At 38.4% G+C, this 26,884-nt stretch overlaps 2 protein-coding genes across 3 annotated transcripts in view; one reads left to right on the top strand and one right to left on the bottom strand.

Moving 5' to 3' along the window:
* The first annotated feature begins 6,063 nt into the window (after positions 1 to 6,063).
* Positions 6,064 to 26,884, top strand: part of poc1a (POC1 centriolar protein A) — a 45,760-nt gene continuing 24,939 nt past the window's right edge. For both annotated transcript variants that reach the window (XM_030730472.1, XM_030730471.1), the window contains exons 1-9: positions 6,064 to 6,270; positions 10,936 to 11,020; positions 11,129 to 11,300; positions 11,524 to 11,703; positions 11,828 to 11,935; positions 13,034 to 13,149; positions 15,984 to 16,117; positions 20,366 to 20,434; positions 20,545 to 20,694. In XM_030730472.1, the coding sequence (XP_030586332.1) occupies positions 6,256 to 6,270; positions 10,936 to 11,020; positions 11,129 to 11,300; positions 11,524 to 11,703; positions 11,828 to 11,935; positions 13,034 to 13,149; positions 15,984 to 16,117; positions 20,366 to 20,434; positions 20,545 to 20,694 (1,029 nt within the window). In that variant the 5' untranslated portion in view covers positions 6,064 to 6,255. The remainder of the gene's footprint in view (positions 6,271 to 10,935; positions 11,021 to 11,128; positions 11,301 to 11,523; positions 11,704 to 11,827; positions 11,936 to 13,033; positions 13,150 to 15,983; positions 16,118 to 20,365; positions 20,435 to 20,544; positions 20,695 to 26,884) is intronic.
* On the bottom strand, positions 7,639 to 8,430 carry b9d2 (B9 domain containing 2). The gene has a single exon (XM_030730473.1). It carries the CDS (start codon positions 8,264 to 8,266, stop codon positions 7,739 to 7,741), a length of 528 nt encoding a protein of 175 aa, XP_030586333.1. The 5' UTR covers positions 8,267 to 8,430; the 3' UTR covers positions 7,639 to 7,738.

The raw sequence follows: 26,884 nt of genomic DNA, 5'->3' as shown, positions 1-26,884 counted from the left end.
CAAGGACAAAACAGTGATAACACCAAAAAGGGATTAATCTCATATTCATGTAATCTGTCTCATTTTGTAGTCATAAGAGTGGCCATTATAGATGAATATTACTTTAAAATGACCCTGGCTATTTCAGCTGCTCTGTTTGGTATCAGAAATAGAAGTTTTCTTATGGTCTATTAACTTCCATGTTTATTTGAATGTGGACTGCCTGTTGCAACCTTCACTTGAGTCAGACTTTGCCTTCATCTCCTGGAAGTCAGCCCAGGAACAATGATGTGTAAAGTTTGCATAGACTAGTAAATGATACTCCAATTCACAGAGGTTGTAGTACTTGTTTGCCGGTAACCTTACAGATTTTTCTTTCTTTCTAGAGTTTCCTTCTTGTACTTCCCTGTTTGGCATTCCCAGACTGATTCACAGTGACAGCAAAAGAGTGCAGTAATATAAATACTGAAACAAGTATTTAACCCTAATTATGAAAAGCTGGAGTTTTCCCAAGTTGAGGCACAGTTTACACAATAAACCAAGAACAGCTGGCCATTTTAGATGGTGCTTTCCGTTCATGTTTAACTCTGGTGCACGTGAGCTTCGGTCCAGTAAAGCGTTCCATTCGGTGTTTGTGTTTTTGCACGTTTGCATGGCGAGAAAGAGGCAGCATTGTTATATTTACAGTATGAAAGTGTATGTTAGTGCGTGACAAGAGGGGCTGATGAACGGATAACAGCCACAGCAGCAGATTCTTGGCTGAAGTCAGTCATTCCATTTCCTCCCTGTAGGCCAAGGAACACATCATTCTTCAGCAGTAGATAGTAGGTCTGCTGATAAAAAGCTCCCATTAAACAAACACGTAACTAAATCCCTTATTACATTGCAAAATAGCAGGTGTGTGTTAATGTGGTGACATTAGTTTGACATTTGAATCAATAAAAGTTATTTTCAGCAGGTTGTCATCATAAACTGTTTGCTAAACCACATGTGGTCAAACTGCACTGTGAGTTGTCTGATAGCATTGTGGGTTAAAAGGCGGTAACTTCCTGACTTGACTTTGTTCTGCACCCTGTGTGTGCTTCTCCGTGCTGACAACTGATTTCTATATTGTTCAGATAAATAAGAAAAAGACACTGAGTCTAACCCGTGTTTTCATCTTTATTTGTGGGTCTGTGAATCATTTCCTGAAAGTTCTGTTTGGGTGTTGCATCTGTGTGGGCAGCAATCTTCATTAGTGTCCCTCATTTGGTGCTGTCTGGTTTAAAAGGATGCAAAAACAAGGAAGTCAGATGGGAAAACAATCGAGTGAGTTTCCTGAAATTCCTTCAAGCCATCACAAAGGCGAGGGTAGAATACTTCCCAGAAGAAACTTTGTTAGACACATGAGTTATCTATTACAAAAGCTGTGCTAAAATGCTTTATGATCGATCTTAAAATAAACTTTAGTATTTGCAAAACAAAATGTGCAAATTTCTATATTTTAAATAGCTTTAATACACAGACCACTTTAATATTCACAATCTGTTTTTTTCCTGTGCTTTGAACCTGCCCACTTAGGATGATATTCAATGATATTGAATTGCTTCCTCATAATATGATTGAGAAAAATAATTAATTTTTAATAGTTGCTGAACATGCAACACTTTTTTCTGTACAACACTGAGGTGAGATAGTGTTATTATGTCGTGGATGGCTTCTCCAGTCACATTTGCATGGCTTTTATACACAGTATAAAAATAAATAAAAATGCATATAAACCAGTGGGTTTTGCACTGGTTTTGGTCAGTCTCATTGCCTTTAGGCCAATCAGTTTTCTTAGTGCAAGCAAAGGTAACATGCAATCTGTCCCTTAATAAATTTTTTATACACAGCTTTCAAACTCAAAAGTCTGTTTTATATTATGTTTTTTTAAATAGACATTTTGACTCTCCAATCACTGTTAAAGACCTACAGTCTTCATCTCATCTACTTTATATCTACAGCAATTTTTTTTTTTTTTCAGATGTAGTTTCCTGTTTGCCAAGACAACCCCTGCTGTGACAGACAACAAACGCAGTGGTGCAGACAAATGTAGCAATGATAAAAAGTCAAGTCGATTTACCAGTCTTCACATTTCCTCATTTATGACATGCATTGCTGTTTCGATTTTGTATCTAAAAATAAACCACTCCATTCATCTGGTATTCATTGTTGTGACTGCTTTAAAGCTAAAGAACAATGAAGAAAAATTCCCCGTTCCGGGATGTTAGGCTCTTGGGAGTTGGCAGGCTTAATGCATGGCTTTAAAGACCTGAACAAGGAAGATGTTGAAGGATGCTTGTCCACTGTGTGAAACTACCCTGCATGTTTAAAGAGCTTTAAAACAAGATGGATGTGCAGCTTTCTTCCAAAAGAAGCCTGTTCCTGTGAACTACAGTTTGTTATAGGGCATTTATATGCTGTCACCAGCTGACAAAGCAAGCATGACAAATAGTTGTGAGCGAAATAAATGCTTGTTTTGCAATCACTCAGTAATACTGGTCAAAAAGACAAAATGGTTATGATAAAGGAAGCCTTAATGACATTTTCTGTACTTGTTGAATAAAATACCAAAGGAGGAGGAACTTAAATTAAGGAAATAATGACAACAATGTCATGTTTTGGTTTTAGTCAGAATGGTTTTGATGACTTTCCATCTATGCATCCATCCATCCATCCATCCATCCATTCATTCATTTTCTTCTGCTTATCCTGTTCATGGTTGCGGGGGGGTGGGGGTGGGGGTGGGGGGGTGTTATCCCAGCTGCCATAGAGCGAGAGGCAGGACACACCCTGGACAGGGCCAAGAGAGAGCGAGACAGACAACCATTTGCGCTCACAATTTTTTGATGACTTTAAGAAGCTAATTATTTTAAAATGGTAACATTCAAATAGTTCATATTCAAATTACTGAGTCTGTCAACAAAACTGCTAATCAGCTGAGTTAAGGACACCTGAGTTTTATATTTGTATCTTCACCGCAGGATACCTTAACCCATACCACAACAAAAAATCCAGTTATAAGAGTCAGTAAGCCTTCAGTTTGAAATGCTCAGCTGAGAAAAGCTTAGCAAGACTTTATGCACTGGAAAGCCAAGCCATAGTAAAAAATGAATTTAAAATAAATAAATGCAGCAATCTTTAGAGAAACAAAAAAACTTAATAGCTATTAAAGTTGACAGTGGATCCAGCTCAGCGTTTACACAAAGGTGAACTCTTCATTTTGTGGTCTAAGGCTATGTGTCGCTCACTTGTGTAATTAAGATGCAGTGTGCAAACAGAGAGAGCTGGAGCTGTTGAAACTTTGCATGTGCTAAGCTAGCTGTTGCCCCATGCTTCCAGTTCTTGTGTTAAGGTCCCCACAGCTTCCCCTCTACTTTGTATCAAAAGGTACATTGTTTGACCTGAAGGCCTATTTCAAAAAAATTTGTATACAAAAACAAATGTTCATAGCACAGAAAAATCACATGAATCCTGGCGAGAGCATTGGAGGATAAGATTAGATTTAAGTTGGAGTCGAGAACGCCATGAGGTAAAACAGACCCCATTTATAAAAACATCCTCCCGCACTGAAAAGGAAACTTTGCAGACAAAGCTCTGATTATGAGTGACTATCATACTTCCCTTAAACAGTACAGAGGGCGGCTCTGTGCACTGATAAGACACGCTCAGTTTTCAGATAAATACCTGAGCGTTTCTGCCTTATAAACTTGAAGTGCTGCTGTTTGATTTTCTCTATCACATAGGTGAGATTTACGTGTGTGTGTGTGTGTGTGTGTGTGATTTAGGGTGTGCTGAGTTTAAGAATGTAGTTGTGGTGAATTGGATGTCAGGTTTTGTTTTTGTTTCTCTTCCTCCTTCCTTCTCATCATAGTCTTCAAATACCGGAATCTAAGAGATTTACAAGGTGATGAAATAAGTGCTGCTCCCATATGATACATACAGTCATAAACATAGTAATGGGTTGCATTACATGATAATTCTTTATCAAGAGAGGGCACTGTTGGAGTGTAGTGCAGTATTATTGTAACTAATTATCTACAGACAGTAAACCCGTGGGTGTCTCTGAATGTGTGAGGACTGCGGGAAGCCAAAATGATTTCCTTGTTGTTTTAATTAAATTCATTAAAGCCTTAAAACTGATGGAACCCAGCACCTGTTTTTATTGTAGTCCACTGTAATAATTTAACTTTAACTGAATGGGTCACTGTGTCATAGAAAATGTATATATAGTCAAATCAGATAAATAAATGAAAAGATTTTGCTGACTTTGCCCCAAAATAAGTTGTTTAAATTTTTTTTTACTCCTGATGTTGTACTTCTACTCTCATCATTGCTTCTTTGTTTCACTTCTCTCATAGTTTTTCATTTTTTTTGAGTGCTTTTCTCTGCTACAGCTCAGTAAAGTGCCTCACATCTTTACTATTTTAGCAAGTTCTGAAAAGACATTAAATAAAATAATCAGCCAGGCTGATTTACAATTTTTAGACACATTTCACTTGGGCGACCAGCAGACGCACTGTCTTGCTTTTGTGATTACACTTTAAAAAAAGAAACATGACAACATACTTTGAAAATAGTATGAAAACAACATAATTATAATTGGTAAAGTTATGTAAATATGGGGTGATATATGTGTAGCATTACTGGTTTTTGTGGCTGGCTATGTGACAAACCTTATGGCTGAAACAGACCATGGGGGATTTAGTTAAAGAATGGGTTTGTATAGACACTGAATAGGTCAGCAGAGAGGAGTAAGTCTTAAATGAATTATCCTTGAAGAATTCCTCATAAATTTTGGTCTATATGTTTGATTTTTTTCTACAACAATCTGTTCTAAATCTTTGCATCCACGTGCTCAGTTTAATCTGAATGATCTGACCTGTTTTCAGGAATGTAACTTCTGTCTTTCAATGATAACATGTCTCATGTATATGGGCAGAAGTGATGCACAGAGCTAGATTAACTGGTTTTTTTTAGCTGGTTTGCACCATCAGGTATGAGCTGACCAAGATCTCAAGTGGCATACCACGTCTTAAGGGCCATTCTTAATCATGGTTTCTAGATCACCGGTTATATTTAATTCATTAGTTATATTTATGTTCATTATTTCTGTTAAGTGCATCGATGTTGCATTTTTCTAAATATTCTATATGTGTGTGTGTAAAATCTTCATGATCTGAACCTTAAAAAAATTTCACATTGTGCCGTGCCACAAAGCCACAGGTGTGATTACATAATGTGTTTCTGGGATACCTGAACAGGACACAACCGTTCTGATTGCAATTTGGAATATCTGCCCTTTTTCCACAGTGTTAAGTCAGAATGTGGCCTGTAGCTCAGCAGACTCTGTCAGAGGGGGCAACATATAGTTTTTAGGCAAGTTAGAGGCAATTTTAACAGCTTTATTTGTTCACGTACAACAAATAAATGCATTATATGGTATAGACAGCTAGAAATCGTGTCAGATCAATGTATTGGAGCAAAAGAGTGCAATACTTAACAGGAAAATTTGATGGAATAAAATGGAAGTGGGGTGGCACGTAGTAGGGCGGTTGGCACAGTTACCTCACATCCAAAAAGTCCTGGATTTGAATCCATTCTGGGCTCTTTCTGTGTGCAGTTTGCATGTTGCCTGCGTGGGTTCTCTCGGGGTATACCAGCTTCCTCCCACAGTCCAAAGATATACACGGGCAACTGTTGATTCTAAATTGATCGCAGGTGTTGATAGTTGTCTTCCGTGTGAGCCCTGTGACAGATTAGAAGCCTGTCCAGGCTGATATGCAACTTCAGTGCACCACTGCTGACACCTGGTGGCAAACACGACTTACTGCGCTTTATAAACGGCCTAATATTAAATTCACTTTTGTATCTTAATTTAACAATTTGATTTTATTCAACTATACTTTATTGTATATATAACATTATTTAATATAAGCGGAAGAGAATGGATAAATGTATAGATTATTAGCGAAGTTTTTGTCGACAGAAACGTCGTTAACGGCATGACTTCCCCTTTAAGAGCGGTGAGCAGCTGCTCAGCGCCCAATCGCGGCGCGTAAACTGAACTTTGTTGTTGTCAGCAACTAACAGCTAACAGTTAGCTAACGTTAGCCGGACGCCGAGCTAACAGGAACATATCGTGTATCCCATTCGTCCTAATAACGGAGCAGAGTACGGTTATATTTAGGTCGTAACGACCACATCCGTAAGAAGTCGCCTTCATCGGTATTTGGCCTCCGATACCACATAAAAATGACATCTGCACTGGTAAGTTTAGGTTGTTACTCGAGACACTGAGCTGAAGTTCGTTTCTTATTTGTAGTCTCCACATTGTTGGCTGATTTATCTATAGATTCATACCATCAGATAATGATTTTTGTTGTGATATGGACCCTCTCCTTTTGCACGTCGTCTTAGCTTTATTTGTATCAAGAGTAAATTCTAAATGCGGGTAATTTTACGCTAAGTCTGTATGAAATGTCTGTAAAGTCTGACCGTGTTTTGAAGCACAAGTGAAAACTGTAAGTGATAAGTCTCTGAACAGAATCGGGCCATCATACACTGATGTGTCAGACAAAGATGTACACATTAACCGTGTGTGACATGACAAAATTATATATGAACTTTTGTTTTCTTTTCACTTTGTTGTGCCTCATAGTCTAAGGTGAATCATTGCTCGATGTACTATGTATTCAGTGCAAAATATAATTTACATTTATACTAATGTAATAAACACCCTGTGTAGTCATGACATCCACATAGGTTAAATTGTGCAGTTGTCTGCTAACAGCTGAGGCAAAGAGTCTGGTTTTACCATACCTAACAGAAGTCTGCATCTTTCTTTCGTTTTTTTTTAGCCTTGTGTAAACTAAACCTCGCTTAAAAAAAAGAGAGAGAATTCCACAGGCTCTTTGCTGGGCTCCAAATTTTTTATATGCATGAACAACCCTGTAAAGATGTCACTGACTCCTCACCCCACTCTGCTCAGCTGTGAGGCTTCTATGCTGCATGTTCTGCAGACAGAGCTGGCGGTATTGGCAACAGTAGATTCGGGCCATCTTTGGACAAACTGTATGATGACACCATATTTTTAAAAGACGTCTTTTCTACATATTTTTTTCTTTAAAAACAGGCATATATATATATATGTATATGTGTGTGTGTACGTGTGTGTGTGTGTGTGTCAAATAGGATGGGATAACTGGTTAGTTGACTGAATGAATTAGTAATAAAAAATTAACTCAGGTTGCTTTCATTTATAAATCATTTTTGCATTGGTAAAGTGACCATTGGGGTGGACTGGACAAAATTAGCTTGATTTACATTATGTGATTCCTGCTGAACATTCAATATAAATGTTAACTAAAATAATTTTATTAAACTCTTACAATTACATTAAGAAACATTAAGTCACACAACTTAAAACCCCGCTTAAAAAAAATCAAAAGCAAGTAAAATCTGAGTGTTTTAGAATAATGTATTTACGCGAGCAGCATTAAATGTGGCATAAATGTAGATGTAGCTACTGAGGCATTTTTTTTCTTATTTTTGATATGACATACAAATCAACAAGAAACCAACTTCGGCAAGAGAGCAGTTTCTTTATTTACATATAGATGTGTATAAAAAGCGCAATTTAGAAAAAAAAAAAGGTACAAAATTCTGCTAAAAACTAGTAACCAGAATATAATCCGTAACAGTTTCTATGTATTTTTCTTTTTTCCATTTCAACATCTCAACTCTCGACGCCATATTTGTCAAAGTGTCTCATGATAATGCCCAGCTCCAGCTCCACAGTCCCCATGGCTTCGGTGTGCAGTCTGTATCTGTCCGCCCCGCTGTAGATAAGGTCCGGGCTGCGGAGCTGGGGACCTCCGCCGACAAACATTTGCGCCAGCTGCTCTTGCCAGGAGCCGAGCGGCCTCCAGGTCGCACAGTTTATTCGGTGATGTCCAGGGCTGGAAGGGACGTGGCAGTACCCGTAACCATACAGCTGGCACCGTCCGAAAGAATCCTGGTGCCATACCTGTAGGTGAAGCTTCGGCCAACCTTGCAGCCCCTTGGACGCGTAGTGCAGATCGATCGGGTGGCTCCAGTACGCCATGTCTCCGGTTTGGGGGCTATCCACCTGGGTCTGACCCTCCTTCAACCCGGATAGAAGACGCCATGCTCCTCCCGTATGAACTCCCCACTTGCAAAATAGGCTGTTTTGCGGGAAACCACTGGCACCGATGATCTGCCCTATAATGTGTAGTTCTGCCATGTCACAGCGGTCCTCTTTAACCGGAACATGCGGCACCAAAAGTCCTGTTTTGTCTCTCCGATGCTAACTGCTAGTTTAGCGGGTAGCAAGGACTAGCTACACAGCTAACTGTCTCCTTGGTAACTGCCTGCCCTGATTTGAACACGGGAACAGTTCACCCTGAGTCAGGCCTCCCAGGCACCACTTCCTGTGCGAATCCTGCCCAACATTATGAAATAATATTTAGACAACCGAAGCCTCACCTTTATAGAATTGTTGTTCGTTAATAGCAATGTTGCCAGCATTATTCCTGAAGGTCATTATGTGATCGATGAAGATGGGCTGTTGTATCACAAAGGAGTTGCACACTGACAGGTTGAACGCAGGGTATAAAGTAGTCCTTCGGCACCGAGTTGTTTACGGTTTTTGACGTGTTTATAAACGCGCATTTATGTTAATGTCTCATAATCAACTCGTGATGAAGGCTTCAACTTCACTGCATGAAATTTAAACAGTCTTTGGATTCTGTGAAAAACGACATTGTGAAACAGCGCCAGCACGCGGCTGCAGTTCGGCCAGACTGGTATTTTTATAGCTGACAGTTCATCAGTATATAGTCAAACGCAGTTTTATGCTCTGTGGAGTAATTTGAAATAAATCTGAGGCTAAAGATGTGTATGATTTAATTTTTCTTACATGTTGATTTTTATATCGGGGGTAGGCTTTACATAAGCTTTAGCTTCAGCCTACACCTTTCGTCAATTGAATAAAGATAAATGAAATGAAGCATGTTTTACTTTTAGATCACATTATAATTTCAGGAACATATTTGCATTTACTCCATTTATTTGACATCTGTAATGACATTTTATTTGACAAAATTAAGATTAAACATATGAATTTCTTGTAAAAATAGGATTCTGTGTTTTAAATCACCGCCTGACAGTAGAGTTGAATCGACTAACATAAATAATAAATAAATAATTGATAGATTTAACTTGAACTTTAATCATAAAGCTGTGCATGCAATTGGTACCTAGTGTTAATGTTTTAATATATTTAATCATTCATGGTAAGGTATCGTGTGCTTGTTTAACAAAACTACGTTCTTTCTTTTTCTATCTTCTTTTTTTTTTTTTTTACAAGTCAAAGTTGCCAGTACCCCTTATGAAAGTTAACTTCAGTTACTTTTCTTTGCAAGATTGTTGTAGATAATTATATTTGTCACAAGGATAATTTTTCTGCATAAGTTCCTTTAAGTTTTAGACCTGTAAGCACAACATTCTTAATACTGCTATTTTACTTATAAATATGAAGTACTAATAGAAGTACTCATACTCAAGTAAAGTACTTGGATACAGTTATGAAAATTATGATGAGACCAGGTTTACCTTGGTCAAGAGACACAGATGAACAATATAAAATATAGATACCTTTATTACAGGCTGTCAAAGACTACAGCAAGTATTGTTGTCCACTTCTGGAGTTTTAAACTTGCACAGAGTTTCATATGCCCGCTCCTACGTCTAAACTCCAGATAAGGAAACACTGTGTCTCTGCACTAACAAGCAGCCAGGCTGTCATTGGGGCCCACTATAGAGCCAAAATAAACAGCGCCAAACAGAAGGCCTCCCAGAAATAGTGAAACTTTACTGTATTCTGTGAGCCACCAGATTTTGAGACCTGATTAGGGATTTCTGGTTCTTTTTTTCATCCTAATTTTATTTCATATATATATAACTGCTGCTGAGTCATTTGCTAGTATCATGTAATATTTATAGCTCTGTAAGATTCTGTGACAAGAAAAAATGTTTCAATATGTGAAATTAACACAAAAAAAACCCCAGCTATATACATTTTTGTCCCAGTCTAAACACAATAAGAGTCAGTTCAGCTAAATAAATGTATTTTTCCAGTCACTGAATCCGCGGAGTGTAACAATGGGCCGCATGCTTTTGCGTACATATTTGTCAACAGCTGTTTCTCGTAAAGTCTTTTCAAAAGCTTTCCCAGAAGAGCGGAGGCAGCTATGGTAACATATTAATGGCCAATGGTTTTGAAATGAGATGTGTGGGTGCTTTTCACAGCAAACTTTTTGACTAGCAGCCCAAGTGTTACTAATAACAAACACGGACTCTTTTCCGTTCATGTGTCATAGCACAGTGAACCAATTCCAGGAGCCTAAAACCAAAAACAGCTTGTTTTTATTCAGCCAACAATTTGATTAACACCTCTTTATGTTTTTTTGGTGTGAAATGTCAAAAATATCAAAAGCTGAAAGAGCTTTGATTGAGTGAACCCATGCTTTGCTTTGGTGTCATGTATATACTAAACCTCATGTATGTAGTTTTTAGTTTGTCTTTTTTACCAGTTAGAAATTGACTGTGTTATTTTCCCAGAGACTGTACTAAATACAATGTAAAAAGAGTAACTGCACAAAATCAGAGGACATCATTATTTTAACTACAGATCATAATTGTGTGGTTCCTTGCTTCTGTTTCCAGGCCAGTTCTACTCACATCGAACACCCACATAATCGTGATGAAGGATTACTACTTCTTCAGTGATACGCTCTTAAATAGCAAAACAGTTTTGTTGTTATTTTTTTATTTTTATGTTTTTTTAAAATGTGTAACTTGTTTATTTACATTGACGATTTAATGTTTTGGCGGGCCTCTGTTTCTTCTTAGTCTGATCCAACCCTAGAAAGACATTTCAAGGGTCACAGGGACACTGTGACGAGTGTGGACTTCAGCTGCAGCATGAAACAGATCGGTAACTATCTGTTTGTCTGCAAATGTACCTGTTTGCTATTGACTTTGTTTTTTTTCCTGTGGTCATATGTAATATTCTCACTGTCATCTGTGCTTCATCCTCTCCTAGCCACAGGCTCCATGGACTCCTGTGTGATGATCTGGAACATGAAACCTCAGATGCGCGCGTATCGTTTTGACGGACACAAAGACGCCATCCTTTCTGTCCACTTTTCTCCGTCGGGCCATCTGGTGGCCTCTGCCTCCAGAGACAAGACTGTACGTCTTTGGGTGCCCAGCATGTAGGTTTTAAAGTAGCATCGTTCTCTCTTTTCTGTTACACTGTATTTATTTTATTCCACCACAGATTTACTACAGAGGACAATGACGCTGAGTCATAAAAGCAAAAACTACTGAGGGCTGTTTATCTCCTTCTGCCAGCATGGAGGAAGGCACACATTGCTGAACACCTACTGGGTTTTGTTTGTTTGCTTTAAACTTAAGTGATGACTTGTGTGCGTACAGGAAGGCCGAGTCAACAGTATTCAGGGCTCACACTGCCACCGTGCGCAGTGTTAACTTTTCTGGTGATGGACAGACTCTGGTCACAGCCTCTGATGACAAGACAATCAAAGTGTGGACCGTCCACAGGCAAAAGTTCCTGTTCTCTCTCAACCAGCACATCAACTGGGTCCGCTGTGCCAAGTATGAGACACACATTTAACACGATATAATACATACATTTGATTATATTTCCACTTATATCTGACTTTTTAAGTACAATGTAAATTGAGCATTTAACATTTACATTTTTAAACTTTTCTTCCAGGTTTTCTCCAGACGATCGCTTGATTGTGTCATCTAGTGACGATAAGACCATAAAGCTGTGGGACAAAAACAGCAGAGAGTGCATTCATTCTTTCTATGAACATGCTGGGTGAGCACCTGGGGCCTGAATGATGAATAGGACGAACTAGGAATATTTATATTTTTGTCAGTTTTTCTGCTGGTGTTTCTGTAAGGTCAGAAAAAATACAAGTACCGTACTGAAAGAATCTGACAGATTTGATCCCCTAACCATTTTTTTATCCTGTTAAAGTGGTTATGACGTAGGTACTGAACACCTGCTCAGTCATTACATGTGTCCCTTATTCCCTTGTACAGTGTACACTCTGTTACACTGTGACGCTTTAATGTGCCTGTCTTTGATACATTTAATATTAAATTTTACTTAACTTTTTTCATACTTATTTCTGCCTTTATTATTTTTTATTTAGATTTTTACATATTGAGCTTCTTTTATGCAGTTTCTATTTTATTATGATGAGATGAGAAATACTTTATTTATCCCATATTTGGGAAATTCTTTTGTTACAACAGTTGAAATGATGATGAAATAATAATAATCATGGTTAGCCATGATGGATCACAGCTTCTTCAGTGATCACCTCTCCACCACAGCTTCAAAAGTGTCCATATTTTTAAGGCAATTCTAGAGCCAGCCTTCCTGATCAGTTTATTTAGTATGCTGCAGAGCTGCTGCTGCAATGTCCACTGCACTCACCACAACTGAGTGATGGAAAATTTCTCTTCGTTTAAAGCATCTCAGATTCCTTAGAAAATAGAGCCTGTTCATCACCTTTTTGTATAGAGCTTGTGTGTAGGTCTTCCTGTTAAGCCTGTTGTCGATGCGGACAAGTATGGGCACACGCTGGGAAAACGGTTTGGATGGTGACAAAACTTAATTTATTTTGGGTGCTACATGCCACCACAGGAGAGTAAAAAAACAAATTGTCCAAAAAAAAATAAATTTCAGAACTTTTGGGATAAGAAAATTCACAAAACTCTTCAGATGTTAACTGTTTTAAATGAGTTTAATCTGTTACTAGAAACCTTAAATCTTACCACTAATGTTTAAAGCTTCTGTATTTGTCAGATTAACCTTCTGGAATAATTAAGTTTCAGTCAACACTTGTCCAGATGCCTCACTTTTTACTAATTTTCTTTTTTTTTTTCTTCTTCTTCTTTTCAAAAGTTACGCAAACCACGTGGATTTCCATCCCAGTGGAACATGCATTGCTGCGGCTAGTACTGACAACTCTGTCAAGGTGTGGGACATCCGGTCCCATAAGATGCTACAGCACTACCAAGGTAAAGATGCCCATAATATGTAAAACCATAATCATTTTCTTTTTTTTTTTTTTTTTTTTTTTGAAGGAATAAAATCACAATTTACACCCAAATGTGGCATGTTCTTAGATTTATACCAAAACTTTTATTTGGATTAATTTATGACGAGAACATCAATCCTAAAGACATTAAGGATTTATTGGAGTGTTTAAACATTTAAAGAATCACAGTACCAGTCAGTGTTTGGACACACTCACCCATTCATTTGAATAGGTGAATCATTTTTGTGTGTGTGTGTGTGTGTGTGTGTGTGTGTGTGTGTGTGTGTGTGTGTGTGTGTAGCTAATATAAAGGTTTATTCTGAAACAGCAGGCTTAATCATATGCTAAATCTTTCCTGTAGAAATGACACAAGACTACAATCCCAAGCAGTGTTTTGTTTTTGTTTTTTTGTTTTTTTTTTATGTATGACACTTTTGATAAATAGTCAAAGTTTAGGCATTTGCTGGCAATAGATTGCAGTATAGCCAAAGTACATTTGGGTGATTAGGTTAAAGAGAAATAACTGAAATCACAGTCAGACAAATTCATATTCCTGGTAAGCGATATTATTGATCTTTTGCATATTCATTAAACTTAATCTTGATGCCTTTTTGTCAGTCTGCCGCTCAGGCTGGCTGTCCTAATTGCCTCTCTTAAATGGATTTCAGTTGTTAGATCTAATAATGGATAATTGCATCTGTCTGAGGAGGTTTGGTGTGAAGATAAAAGCTTCTCCTCCTCCTCTGTTTTTCACTTTTTTCTAGTCCTACTTTACATACTGGAGTTATTTTCACATTTTGCCAGCTTAAAGTGTAAAAGTGGTGAGCAGTCAATGTTTGACATACATGGGAATGAATAATCAGATGCTTAATGAATATAATGAATAGTTTAAGCTGCCTGATTAGAAAACCTTTAGTTAAAATTGTTTAGGAGAGCGCAAACCTCCACCGAGGCAGCTCACTATCTGAGCAGCATTTACTTTTAAGGGAATTGTATTTTGTTTTCTTTGTTCTTTTTAAACATTACTTTAAGAAGTTTGGAGTGCAGTAAAAATGAGATAAGGGGAGCTCAAGCTTATTATATAATATTATCCTACAGTATGTTTCTGACTAGCTAGGCAGCTCATTCTCTTTCTCTCAACAATGCTTTCTTTAAAGATAGAACACATTTTGAGGTCCACTTGAAAGAAAGGCAGATGTGAAATGTAAAAGTGAGATCAGAGGTGATATTTGGATGCAAACTATAATGTGATATTTAGAATTCCCATATCAATCAACCTATTGACCTTGAAGGAGAGGTCAGAGGTCAAATGTGGCATGATATTTTTAAAATTTTTTCACAGTACTTTCTATATGTTGATGATACACACCACAGTTTCTAAGCTATCAGGCTTTTTGTCCACTTTCAACCAATGATAGTTTACCTTGAAGACTTTGGTGGATGCAAGCCAAATTTTAATGGATTGTTAACATGACCCCACTCTGCACCCCTACAGAGTTTTATCAGAATTTATTCAACACTTTTCGAGCCATCGTGTTTGCAGACAGAATGACGACACACGCACGCGTGCAAACACTATCAAAAACATCACCTCCCTGGCAGAGGTAATAACACAGCCAGTTACCTAATCGCAGAATGTAATCTTTTAATTTAACCATCTTTACGCATTGCTTGGAACTGATTTGGGTTTAATTTGGGTATTTATAATGTTCTCTATGCTTCCATGCCATATGATAGAAACACCCTAGGTTCTGTGCTTGTTTGCAGCTATTCAGCATCTTTTCCCAGCTAGAGGTATCGCTGTGTGCAAATGTGTCATACCCTCTGTAAGCCAGGAGAGGGACCTATTGATTGTTGAATGTCGTCTGTCCTCAATTTGTCAGCCGCTCATTCATGTACAGCGGGATAGTTTAAGTCTAGCGAAGTCGTGATTAGTTTCTTAAGGCAGGTTGATATATTAGTGTGTGGTATGATCTGACAAGAAACAGTCATCCACCCACTCACCACCACCCTGCCTTTTAGAGCAGTGAAGGCCAGATGAACAGGAATGATGATGAACATTTAGTGTTATATATTTTTTGACCATCAGTCAGCATTGACCCTGTTTATCAGTGTTGCACTGAAGACCATCTGTAGTGTTTCTTTTCTTGCTCGCATAAGCTTTTCCTTTCTCTCCTTCGCTGTCATGCTGTCTGTGATTCTGACGCATTCATCGTGACAGGTGTAAAGTTACAAAACCACTGACCTAACAAACAAATTGGCTCACTTTTGAAGTAGAATTACAGTGAATGAATTAACCTATTTTTAACATATTTAATGGGTTTATTTTTTGCACTGAATGCATTTGGTTTTTGTTTGCTCTCAGGTAAATGCAGGCTGTGTGTTTGACTGTGCCTGTTTAAATCCAGCGCATTTCCATATTTAATGTTTTTGAAGTGTGAAATGAGTACCCAAAAAAAAAAAAAGGAAAACCCGGATCAATCAGAAAAGGTGATTGTTTTTACGTCTAAAAACATGTATGAGGTTTAGACCCCTTCTTCAGGTTTGAGCCATGGGTATTTTTCACTGTTATAGCATCTGTTATAAGTTGTATAGATCACATATTACCATTTTCATGATTTTGATCAGATAATCTTTAATTATTTATTGTTTAAGATACAGAAAAGGTAAACATGTAAGAACCTAAAATGCTTTTTTTTCCCAGTGACTTTTTGTTCTACAGTTTCAGTTTGAAGGGTTTGAAGGGTTTTTACAGTAACAAAAGGTCTGTTGTAGTCCTGTTATAAACTGTGTGTGTTTGTGTGTGTTTTCCAGTTCACAGCGGTGTGGTGAACAGTTTGTCTTTCCACCCAGCTGGTAATTTCCTAATCACTGCGTCCAGCGATTCCACAATGAAAGTACTGGACCTTGTAGAGGGCAAGCTGCTGTATACGCTGCACGGACACCAGGTAGACACACACACACACACACATGCGACACATAAATGTTGTTTAGATGTCCTGGAGGCTTAGCTGTTCTGTTTACCCTCTCATTATCATGATGGGTTACTTCTGCTGTTTGCTCCGGTTTTCTGTGTGCGCCCATGTGTATGTGTGTGTGTGTGTTTGGAGACTTTGGTGTGAACATTTATGTGTGAGAGTGTTTGACATCTCTTTTGTGTATGTCTGTGAGTGTGTGTGCGTATGATGCCTTTTTTGTATATGGGGTATTTTAGTAGTTGCCTGGCGAGCAGGCAGCCCACTCATCATGACTCATTCTTGGGTTGCTGGAAGGAAACACTACTGTGTTTCTGCCTCCGTTCTTCTGGATTTTGTTCTCCTTTTCTTCTCGTCCTTCTCTTTTGTCCCATTGTTCTTCTCATACCTCAGCACACTTCTTTCTTTGCCACCATCAAAATCAAACTCATTTTTGTTCTTTTCTTCCCATTTTTTCTTTTCTCTCACATCTGATTTACTCACATTTTGGTTGGCAGAGCCACCTGGCCAGACAGCTCACTGACTGTATCTGTTTGTTTAAACAGCTGATGGACTGGCTTGCTGGCTAGTTGTGGAAATCGGCCGTTTGCCAGCACCACATGTGGTCCATCTGTTTATCTCTGTCTCTGCTATGTCTCTCATTCTGTCTTCTCTGTTCCACCTGTGTGTCTTTCCAGGCACTTGCCAAGACTCTTGTCTCTGTCAAGAATAAATAACTTTCATTATCTCTCTTTACGCCTCCAAATTTGTCATCTCTTATATTGTGTCTCAGTTTCTGTTGTTGTTCTTTTTGGCTCCGTGGTGACACCACCAATCTGTTGGTGCTAGGAGACTAAGAGTGCTAATTGTCTCTCCAATCGCATAGCTAGAGATGGGAGAGACCCCCATCTGTTCAGTGTGGGTGTAAAGGTTTGTGCGTGTATGTGTCTGCTTGTGCTGTGTATTTGTGTAGGCCTGTGTGCATTCACCATACGTGAAAACAAGTGTTTTGATGCTGGATCTGACGAATGTGTTGTTTACCCAGCCTCAGGAGGACATTACCTGACTGGTTTGAATTGTGTTAATTTAGGTTAATTTGTCTCTCTGCTTCACTCTCTGACAACTGACTTTCACAATGCATTCCAAAACTTTTCATAAAGTAGGTCTTCAACTAAATGCCTGAGATAATTTTGGATTTTAAAGACCTCGCGGACAAGATGAGTTGCTTGTCATCCTTAATGGCTTAATCTGCTTGAAACTGAGTACACTGTGGGACATCATGTTGTGTGAGAATCGATTTCAGAAAATAAAGTAACTGCTGCACAGCAGCATATTAGTACCCTTTATAGCTTTTGAACAGCTGTTTAAAACTCTTATAACTGCACTATGAAGACTCAAAGACAGTGTTTTGTTTTGTTTTTTAACATTGTATGCTAATTACTAGCAGTCACAATGTAATATACAGTGTTATATTTTGACAGAAGAGAATAAATATTTCAAAATATTTTTTTCTACCTACCAGTTTTTTTCATTGTGTTTTCAGTAATCCCGTGATAACAGACTAAAAGCAATCTTAATGGCAAATTTATTTTAAGGCTTTCAGATAGGACAGAAGGAGACTTACAACTGACTGGCAATGATGCCAACCGACAGTGCACTAGCACGAAGAGGAGTGTGTTTGCGTCTTTTGTAATATTAATGTACACCAATCAGCCACAACATGAGCTGTCAGGTCTGCAACAATGTTTAGCAGGGTTGTACAGGTAAATAAAATCCATGTGAATGCCAGTACGCAAAGTTTTTGAATAGAACATGGCAGTGTAGTGAGATGTTGTTATCAAAGTGTCAGTAGTTTTTATGTTTTGCTTAATACATGTAATATGGGAAACACCTCTCTGAGGAAGTGTACATTACTTTTCCATCACCCCTGCACCACAGATGTTATAGGACGGTTTAGAGAACACATGCAAAACTTCATGTCTTCATGTTACTGTTACTAATGGTAGTTCAATAAGGAGAGTCTATTGAGATGCATACTTTGAATAATGGCAATTAGATTTCGATGACCCAACATAGCAGAACAGAATCCCCCCAAAATAGTATAAAGTAGGACAGGACCCTCCCGAGTCTAGACGCTGATGGTGATAGAGATGAGGCAGATGGAGGCTTGATGAGGCTCTTTGAGTTACCAGACTGAAGTGGAGATGGGTAGGAGGCAGGTTGCACAAATAGGAGAGAATGACAGAAGAGCATGGCGATTTAAAGCACACGGAATAGAAGCTGAATGGCTCACAGAAGGCGGGCAAGAAAATGATTGGACTAGAGTAATGATTACAGAATAGAGTTTGACAGCTTGGGAAAGCAGAAGTGATGTAAATAATAGACTGGAAGAAGATGAGTGAATACAGATCTTCCTTATTGAACTTATGTTTAAGATTAATTTATAAGACAAATGCAGAGCTTATTGTGGGCTTTTTATAATGGCTGAATTTGCTACAACTCATCCCAAGCTGTGTTGGGGCCTTCTACTTTTGTGTGTGTGTGTGTGTGTGTGTGTGTGTGTGTGTGTGTGTGTGTGTGTGTGTGTGTGTGTGTGTGTGTGTGTGTGTGTGTGTGAGAGAAGATGTCAGACTTTTGCTATAGAACTGCACAAAAAAGACCACATGTGTGATGAAATACTTCTCAAATTTTTCCCAGTGTACCAAATCTGACATGTAAACCTCAGTGCACTGTTTCTGCTCTTTACGGTTTCTCAGTTAAACGTCTGTATATTTGTAATGGTGTTAAGACTGCATAATTAAGGGGGACTAAAACAGTTTTTCATGCTGATATGTAGTACTTTACATAAATGAAAATGTTTTCAAACTGCACTTAAAGGAGAATAAAAAAAAAAAAACCTTACAAAATAAAAGCGGTAGAAGTGTGTTGCAATGTTTGTTAGTCATGCCTTTATAAAGAGCACCATATGGGTCTTGTCTGGTTTCTGCTATCCCTGTTCATTTATCAGAACATAAAATGTACAAGTTAAATGCACTGCTCTATGTGTGTGTGTGTGTGTGTGTGTGTGTGTGTGCGCGCGCATGTGCATGTGTCTGGCCATGGCAAGTGCCAGCCTGGCAGCAGGCATTAGTCAGAGCACAGACAGAACATGCTGTCTGTCAGGCCGTCGCGTTGCTATAGTGACACTGTCTGCTTCTCTCAGGTGCTTCTGGGAAACCATTCCTCACCCAAACCAGCCTGTCTGGGTGCCAGCCACAGGACACAGCTCCTTTTTCTTCTCAGCAGACTCCCTGTCCGTTTCTTTTCCAGCTCTTTGTATGTTCTTTCCTTCGTCCCATCTTTGAACGCAGTCACAGGGCTCACGCTGAGATCGTTGACCCCATTTTGCATCATGAGGTGGTGGTGGGGGGAGTAAACTGAAAGGGAACATGATTTCTGAGTTTTGTTTCCACACATACACACACACACACACACACACACACACAGGTTACCAAAGTCCTGATCCGTAGGTGATCCTTTTTGGCTCTGACCATGTGTGACCTCACACCACCTGAGTCTCTGCTTTTTGTTATTGATTGCTCTGCTATAGCCCCACACACCCACCCCCTCCTCCACAAACACCCACACACGCACATACATGCGCACATTCAAGAGGTTCTGTTGTGGGCATAATTTTGTTTTCCTCAAACTGTTTAAACACAAGGGCCTTGAACACAAAAATAAATGAACTGTTTCCACTTGTCTTTTATTTAATTTTTTTGTTTGGTTTTGGGTTTTTTTGAGTGTGTTCCTGGATTCTGTATTGTGTTGAATTAACCCTCCTCCCCATTGTTTACACTTGCACCTACATTTTTATTCCAGCTGAGTTTTTTGGCAGAAGATAAATAATCTTAGTCATAATATTATAAGTTACTATATATGGCAGCACCATTTTCACATGGATTTTGCATCATTATACAGAGTCTGTTCAATTTATAAAATATTGCTGGACCAAGGTAATGTTTGACATTTGTATATGAAAAAGTGACTTTGGATGAATGAGGCAGCCGTTAAAGTAGTTGCTAGACATGCAGACTTTTAATTGGCTGCTCATTTTAACCTGTGTCCCGATCGTGATTCTTTCAGCTTAAGCAAAGAGTTCATGTCTTGTAGTTTGAGGATTATTTTAATTGTCAGAAAGATATGACTTTACTGTATCATCAGATTCATTTTCCATCTTTTTCACTTTTTACCTCACACCAGGGTCCAGTCACCTGTGTGGCCTTCTCTAGGACAGGGGAGTACTTTTCCTCTGGAGGCGCTGATGAACAGGTAGGTGATGGCAGTCTTTTGATTCTAAATAACCAGACTGAAGGTTTATCATTCTTCATTATCACTTTCATGTAGTATTATTACTTAACAGATTTATATGTGCTTCACAGGTAATGGTGTGGAAGAGCAACTTTGACTGTGTTGAATGCAGTGATGGCGTCAGACTGCAACATAAAACTGCTTCCAGCTTGCAGACACCAACAACTACCTCCACTGCTCACTTCCCCCTTAACTCACATACATCTATATTACGCAGCAAGGTAAGTCCAGACAGTAAGAACATACACTCCAACAAGGCAGGTTTTTTTTTTTTTTTTTTTAGAGCTTTTCTTGCCTTTATTCAAAAGCTGAATAAAGATAGTTAGAAAAAGTCAAATAGTCAGAAGTCAAGGTTCAGCCAGTAGGGTCAAACTCAGGACTCATTTTAACCCTCTGTGGTATGTCCCCTTAGCACTTGGCCATTGAGTGTCACCAAATAACAGCACTTTGATCCAGAATTATGCATAACTGTACAGTGTTGTGCTAAGCAATGAGAATTGAGCACTGTTTCCCTGACAGTTGTGCATTTAAAAAGAATAACAGTACGGCGCCGGGGTGGCTCAGAGGTTGAGCAGGCGGCCACATATATATGCCGCATAGTGGTCCGGGCGGCACAGGTTTGAGTCCCGGCCTGTCGCCATTTCCTGTGTGTTTTCCCCCGGATCTCTCTCCTCCCAATTTCCTCTCACTCTCCACTCTTGATAAAAGCCAAACAAAACAAAACAAAACAAAAATAGAATAACCATAAACTCGTTCTATACTGCGCTCACACTCAGAGATAATGAAGGAGTCAGATTTTTGCTGAAAACCTGTGCCTGTGTAATTTATTTCCACACATAAAGTAGTTCTGGAATCAATAAGGAAATCTATAAGAAATCAGGCGTGCAAGAAGAGTCTGTAATTGTGTTGGAACAATAAAAACTTATCAAGCTCTGTCCCTTGTGTTTGGTTAATTAGTGATTCTAAATTACCTGCAGGTGTGAATGTGATCAGGAATGATTGTACGTGACTTTGGGCTCGATCAGTTTACAAACGCACCTGCCTGTATGATATGGGCAATTTTCCATTCACAGACTTATTTGCAAATAATTTAGTGTGTACTGTATTTTTAGGGCCTTTTTTAACATTAAAAAAGAGCCTTAGCTTTCTTTTTTTCCCCATCCGGCTAATTAATTAGCTTATGCTAACAGTGGTACTGATCACCTAAGGGATCTTCATTTAAATTGTGCTTCAGGTCAAGGTCACATTTGTTGTATGGGGACTTTTCCATTTTCACAATATTCACTCCTCCTCCTACGGTTTTGGTCAGATTTTAGTGAAACACACAGTGATCACCCAAGAAGTCTTCACTTAAATTGTGTTCAAGGTCACATTTGCGGGCAGTAATCTGTGAGTTGTGTTGGCTCATGAGCTGAATGAGCCATTACATCCCTGGTATTTGGGTTAAAATATTTCTAATGCTAAACAGTGGCTGCTATACTTCTATAATACTGTTATACTGCTGTAATACTATGTGGCCATGCATAAGGGTGGTCGTCTGTTTTAGTAGTTTTTCTTCTGTTTGTGATTTCAGGTGGAGAAAAATCCACTTTTCTTCTTCACATGAACAAACAAAGTTTAGTTTTTTACAAGCTCCAGTTTGAAGTGTCTGTTTTAGACTTTTGTAGAGCAAAAATCTAAAACAGACATTATTGGATACTTTGACAGTGGAAATACAGACATAAAGGTTAGCTGCAGTTTAATGCTTTGCCACTTAACCAGTCATGCATATGTATTTTTCACCAGATTTTGGAGTGTTAAAATGTTTTTTTTCTTTTTTTCACGCCCAAGACTTCAGAATACAAATTTTAAGTTTTGTGATAAATAGATAAATGATATTTTACAGCTTTACCCAAATATGTCTACCATAAATGTTCATATTGGTACAAATCTGAAACAGTTGTGTACACACGTTTGCATGCATGTGTGCTGGCCAGCTGAAAAATAAATACGGAGAGACACAAACATGTGCACAGATGCCTCTCAGCTTATTTTCTCCTTGCATATCCTTCCTTTGAAGTTCTTAGGTTTGGCCCAAAGCCACATTCATATCCCACATGCAGGGCAGGAAATGCCTGCTTATTCACAATCTACACTTTGATATGGAGGATGTTCTTTTTCCTCGGTATTTCTGGCCTCTTGAAATAGGGGAAAAAATAAAGATAAATTGGATTATGCTGCAGGTGACTTTTGAAAATGTCGATGATAATGACAAATTCTGGAAAGTGAAAACAAACAAGCAGTCATGAAATATGATTGTACTCACTTATCATAGATCACCTTGCTACAACCTACTGTAATTATCTTTGAAGAAATTTAAAGTACACATTATGCTGCATTTGTGTTTGGATATGTTTATATTTTGTTTTCCTGTATTGTGACTTTATTTTTTATAACTCATTAACAAAACACTTAATTTCATTAGTACACTGCACTGTGCTGGTTCATACTGTTTTTATTTCATTTGACAGCTAAGAGGTTTTGGATAGTATCCTGACAGCCAATCAGTGTCACTTATATTATTTTAAAAAACAGCCTTACTGACTCTTAAGTCCATTTTGTGGGAGTGTCTTCTTCAATTTCATGAGTGTAATTTAATAAAACGTAGTTCTTTGTTTTTTCCAGTCGGAGCCTCTACTCACTGTTATTCCACCACACCCTGTCTGTCTGATGTTCTTGTCCGAGAAGAAAGTGTAGCCGATTGACTGTTAAACAGCTGCTAACTGTAACTTTTAAAACTGCAGAAAACATGCATTTGTAGTGCCATTACTGGGCATTAGTTTCCATAGCAAGCTAATTCTTCAGACTGGTGTCTTATTCAAAACCAGGAACAATGGACATAAATGAATTAGTGATGGAATATTGAATATTGCCCTTTCTAAAATTGATTATAAATGTTAATGTTAGTGACCACCTGTTAGAGGTGTAAAAAAAGTTTACCATCTTAAAACATAAATACCTTTACAAAACGAAACCACAAAGTCATTGTATTATACTCACTATAGGGAGTACCCACTAGCAGCTGACATTACTACAACCAGTTCATTGACTTATTGGACTTCTCTTAGAAATGTAACTTCTTTCTGTTTTGTTTTTCCCTTTTTATTTAATCAGATTGCCTCAAACATTTTGGATTCCTCGATTTTCACACAACAGCAAATGCAGAATTAGGATATTAAAAAAAAAAACAATTAGGTTTATAATACATGTGCATAGCTCCAGATGGAGTATAAATTAAAAGAGCACCAGGGTGTTTTCAGAAAAGCAGTTATGGCTGTGACAGTGGGAGGGGGTTGAAAATTACTTGTTCGGGACTGGATTAAAACCATAGGAGGAAGGTGATATTAAAACAATCAACTGTAGAGCAATGTGACTTTTGTTCCACTTAAGTTTGGCTGGAGCAAAACTTGGATGTGTGAGCCAAGGATAAATGAGAAACAAAGGCAGCAGTGCTGCCATTAGTGATGTTTAAATATTAAAAGCCCTGAATGTGTCAGGCACGCGCACAAAGGAGACGAGTGTCACTGGCCGTCTGGGAAACCCCAGGGAAACAGTTTGGATTTCAACCTTTTTGACTTCTAGTGTTACTTACATCAACAAGGGCACAGCCTAGGTCTCTCTCTCTCTCTCTCTCTCTCTCTCTCTCTCTCTCACTCACTCACTCACTCACTCACACACACACACACACACACACACACACACACACACACACACACACACACACACACACACACACACACACACACACACACACACACACACAACCTCACTGTCTGCTGTTCTTTCTTCTAGTGATTGATTTGCTAGAAGTTTGGATCCATTGGATCCATCCACAGTGAAGCTACCTCGCCTTTATACTTCAGAATCCAGTCTGGCAAATTTCATAGTAAACAAATTAATGTCAAAGGTGAAAAAATAAAATCTGTGTGAAATTAAACCAGTACTGTTTATAATTTCCATTAGAAAAAAACCCATATAAACACAAGGTCCTCAGCATGTTATCTCACTCGCCAGGGTTTCCACCAGTCTATTCTGCCAGTCTCAACAGCCCGCTGAGTCTAAGATGACCCCCTGCTGGGCCGATGCTCTGGCGATCTATATTTTTTCAGACAAACGGAAAAATCTGTGAAGTTTGCTAATGTATTCATTCATTTTCTTTATTTCAAGAAAAAAAAACAAGTCTGCTGTTTATATGTTTACTGTTCCTGTGAACCAAGATTACACATAAAATGAGCCTGAAAAACTTTGAAGATGCTAAAAAAGGGGATTAAAAAAAAAACAGGCACTTAAAACATTTATTTTTATCCATCTGTTCATCCACTTATATCCACTAATTAAGGTAGGGTAAACTCAGTGTGTCTCTCTCTCTCTTTGTCTTCTTCTTGCACTTTGCAATTAGCATTATAGTCTTATATGAATGAAGTACAACATTAAGTTTTATCAGTGAGTAATAGTAATATCTTGTATTCAGCAATTAAGCTCATCCAGTTCAACCTTATAGAAGACCATAATTCCTATAAAATCGTAGCTTTTTTGTATATATTCACCCACATCTGTAATCTTTAAACAAAGATGATATTTATTTTAAAGCTCTATCAGCTTCAGCTAGATTGTGGTAGGTAAAAAAGTGTTTTGAAGTGAGTGCTTAACAAGCAGCACCTATGTGAAGGTGATTATTTCTAACATTTTCCCAAGATGGATAGTTTCAGTACTTTGCTCTCAATGTCCTTTAAACACCTGCTTTCTTAATGCCTTTCATGGAACTTTCACGGCTCCCTTTCTTATGTCTGCCTTTTCTTTCTGTGCTGTGAGAACAGAATTGTAAATGGATTTAATAGCTCTTCCACTTGACAGCCGTTATTACAGATGTGCCTGAAAGGGTGATTAGAAAATGGGCAGCTGGACCATGTGGGGAGAAATGATTACTGCGATGTACGAAATGTATTCTCTTCTTCTGAGAACTCCTGTTCTTGTTTAACCCCACTGAACCCTTTCACTGGGAAATATGATTTCTTTCAGATCCAGCTGTCTGAAGTTTGAGCACTAATGGAAAAGCAATACTTCACATCTGCTTGATTAAGAACCAGCTGTGGTTCAGCTCTGATGTTTGTGTTGGCTTTCTTGCTTCTAAAAAATAATAATAATAATAAAAAAATCATACAATAATAAGGCATATGTTTGACTAATGGTACATGTGTTTGTACTGTGTTTGGCATATTAGTTTTTATGTTCTGGCAAATGCAGATTCTTAATCTAAAACTGTGAGAGCCACCCAGAGAGCTTTATAAGACTGTGTGTTGACTGGTCAGTTTAACCCAAATCATCCACTGGAGGTTTTGATTCTGTTTGATCAACATCCAATCATCAGATAAAATGGGAAAATATAAACTCTGTACCCAGGTCTTGTTCTCATAAAATATGTATCTATTTGGGAAACATAGACTCACTCCCAGATAAATCACTTCAGAAGGTTTTCTCTGAGTCATACAGAAAAAAAAATAAAATTGGTAAGTTCATTTTCAGATTCAAAATAGATAAAATGACCACAGTTATAAAAAAAGAGACCAAGCTTTTTATTTCAGTTAAACAGTTTTGCCAATATAAAAGTGCAGTTACAGTTAGAGTGCACTATCCATCCATCCATCCATTCGCTTCCGCTTATCCTGGTCAGGGTCGCGGGGGGGCTGGAGCCTATCCCAGCTGTCATAGGGCGAGAGGCAGGGTACACCCTGAACAGGTCGCCAGCCTGTCACAGGGCCAACACAGAGAGACGAACAACCTGTCACACTCACATTCACACCTATGGGCTAGAGTGCACTACTGTTTCTAAATTTACTAAATATGCATGCTACCTGCTACTCTTTTTAGCCAAACTTTAAAAAAAAAAACAAAAAAAAAACATAAAAAACTAGTATTTGCAGCATATTACATCATTTATCTGTTTGATTTTAAACTGCAATCATAATCATAATTAACTCACTGTATATAAAGCACACTTATCCACAGAAACAGTTTCTTCCATTCTTACCTCTCCACCACTATGGGCAAGACCAGAGAGCTGCCAAAGGACGTCAGGGACAAGACCTGCACAAGCCTGGAATTGGACTACAAGACAATCAGCAAGACGCTTGGTGAGAAGGTGACAATTGCTGGTGTGATTATTCAGAAATGGAAGAAATATAAAATGACCATAAATTAAATTTTCCTCGGACCGGAGCTCCATGCAAGATCTTGTCTCATGGGGTGAGAATGATCATGTGAAAGGTGGTGGATCAGCCCACAAGTACACAGGAGGAGCTTTTTAATGATCTGAAGACAGTTGGGACCAGAGTCACCAAGAATACCACTGGTAACGTGCTACGCCATAATGGA

This window comes from Archocentrus centrarchus, chromosome 5 (assembly GCF_007364275.1).
Source record: "Archocentrus centrarchus isolate MPI-CPG fArcCen1 chromosome 5, fArcCen1, whole genome shotgun sequence".
NCBI classification, from domain to species: domain Eukaryota; kingdom Metazoa; phylum Chordata; class Actinopteri; order Cichliformes; family Cichlidae; genus Archocentrus; species Archocentrus centrarchus.
This window is presented reverse-complemented; position numbering and strand designations above follow the sequence as displayed.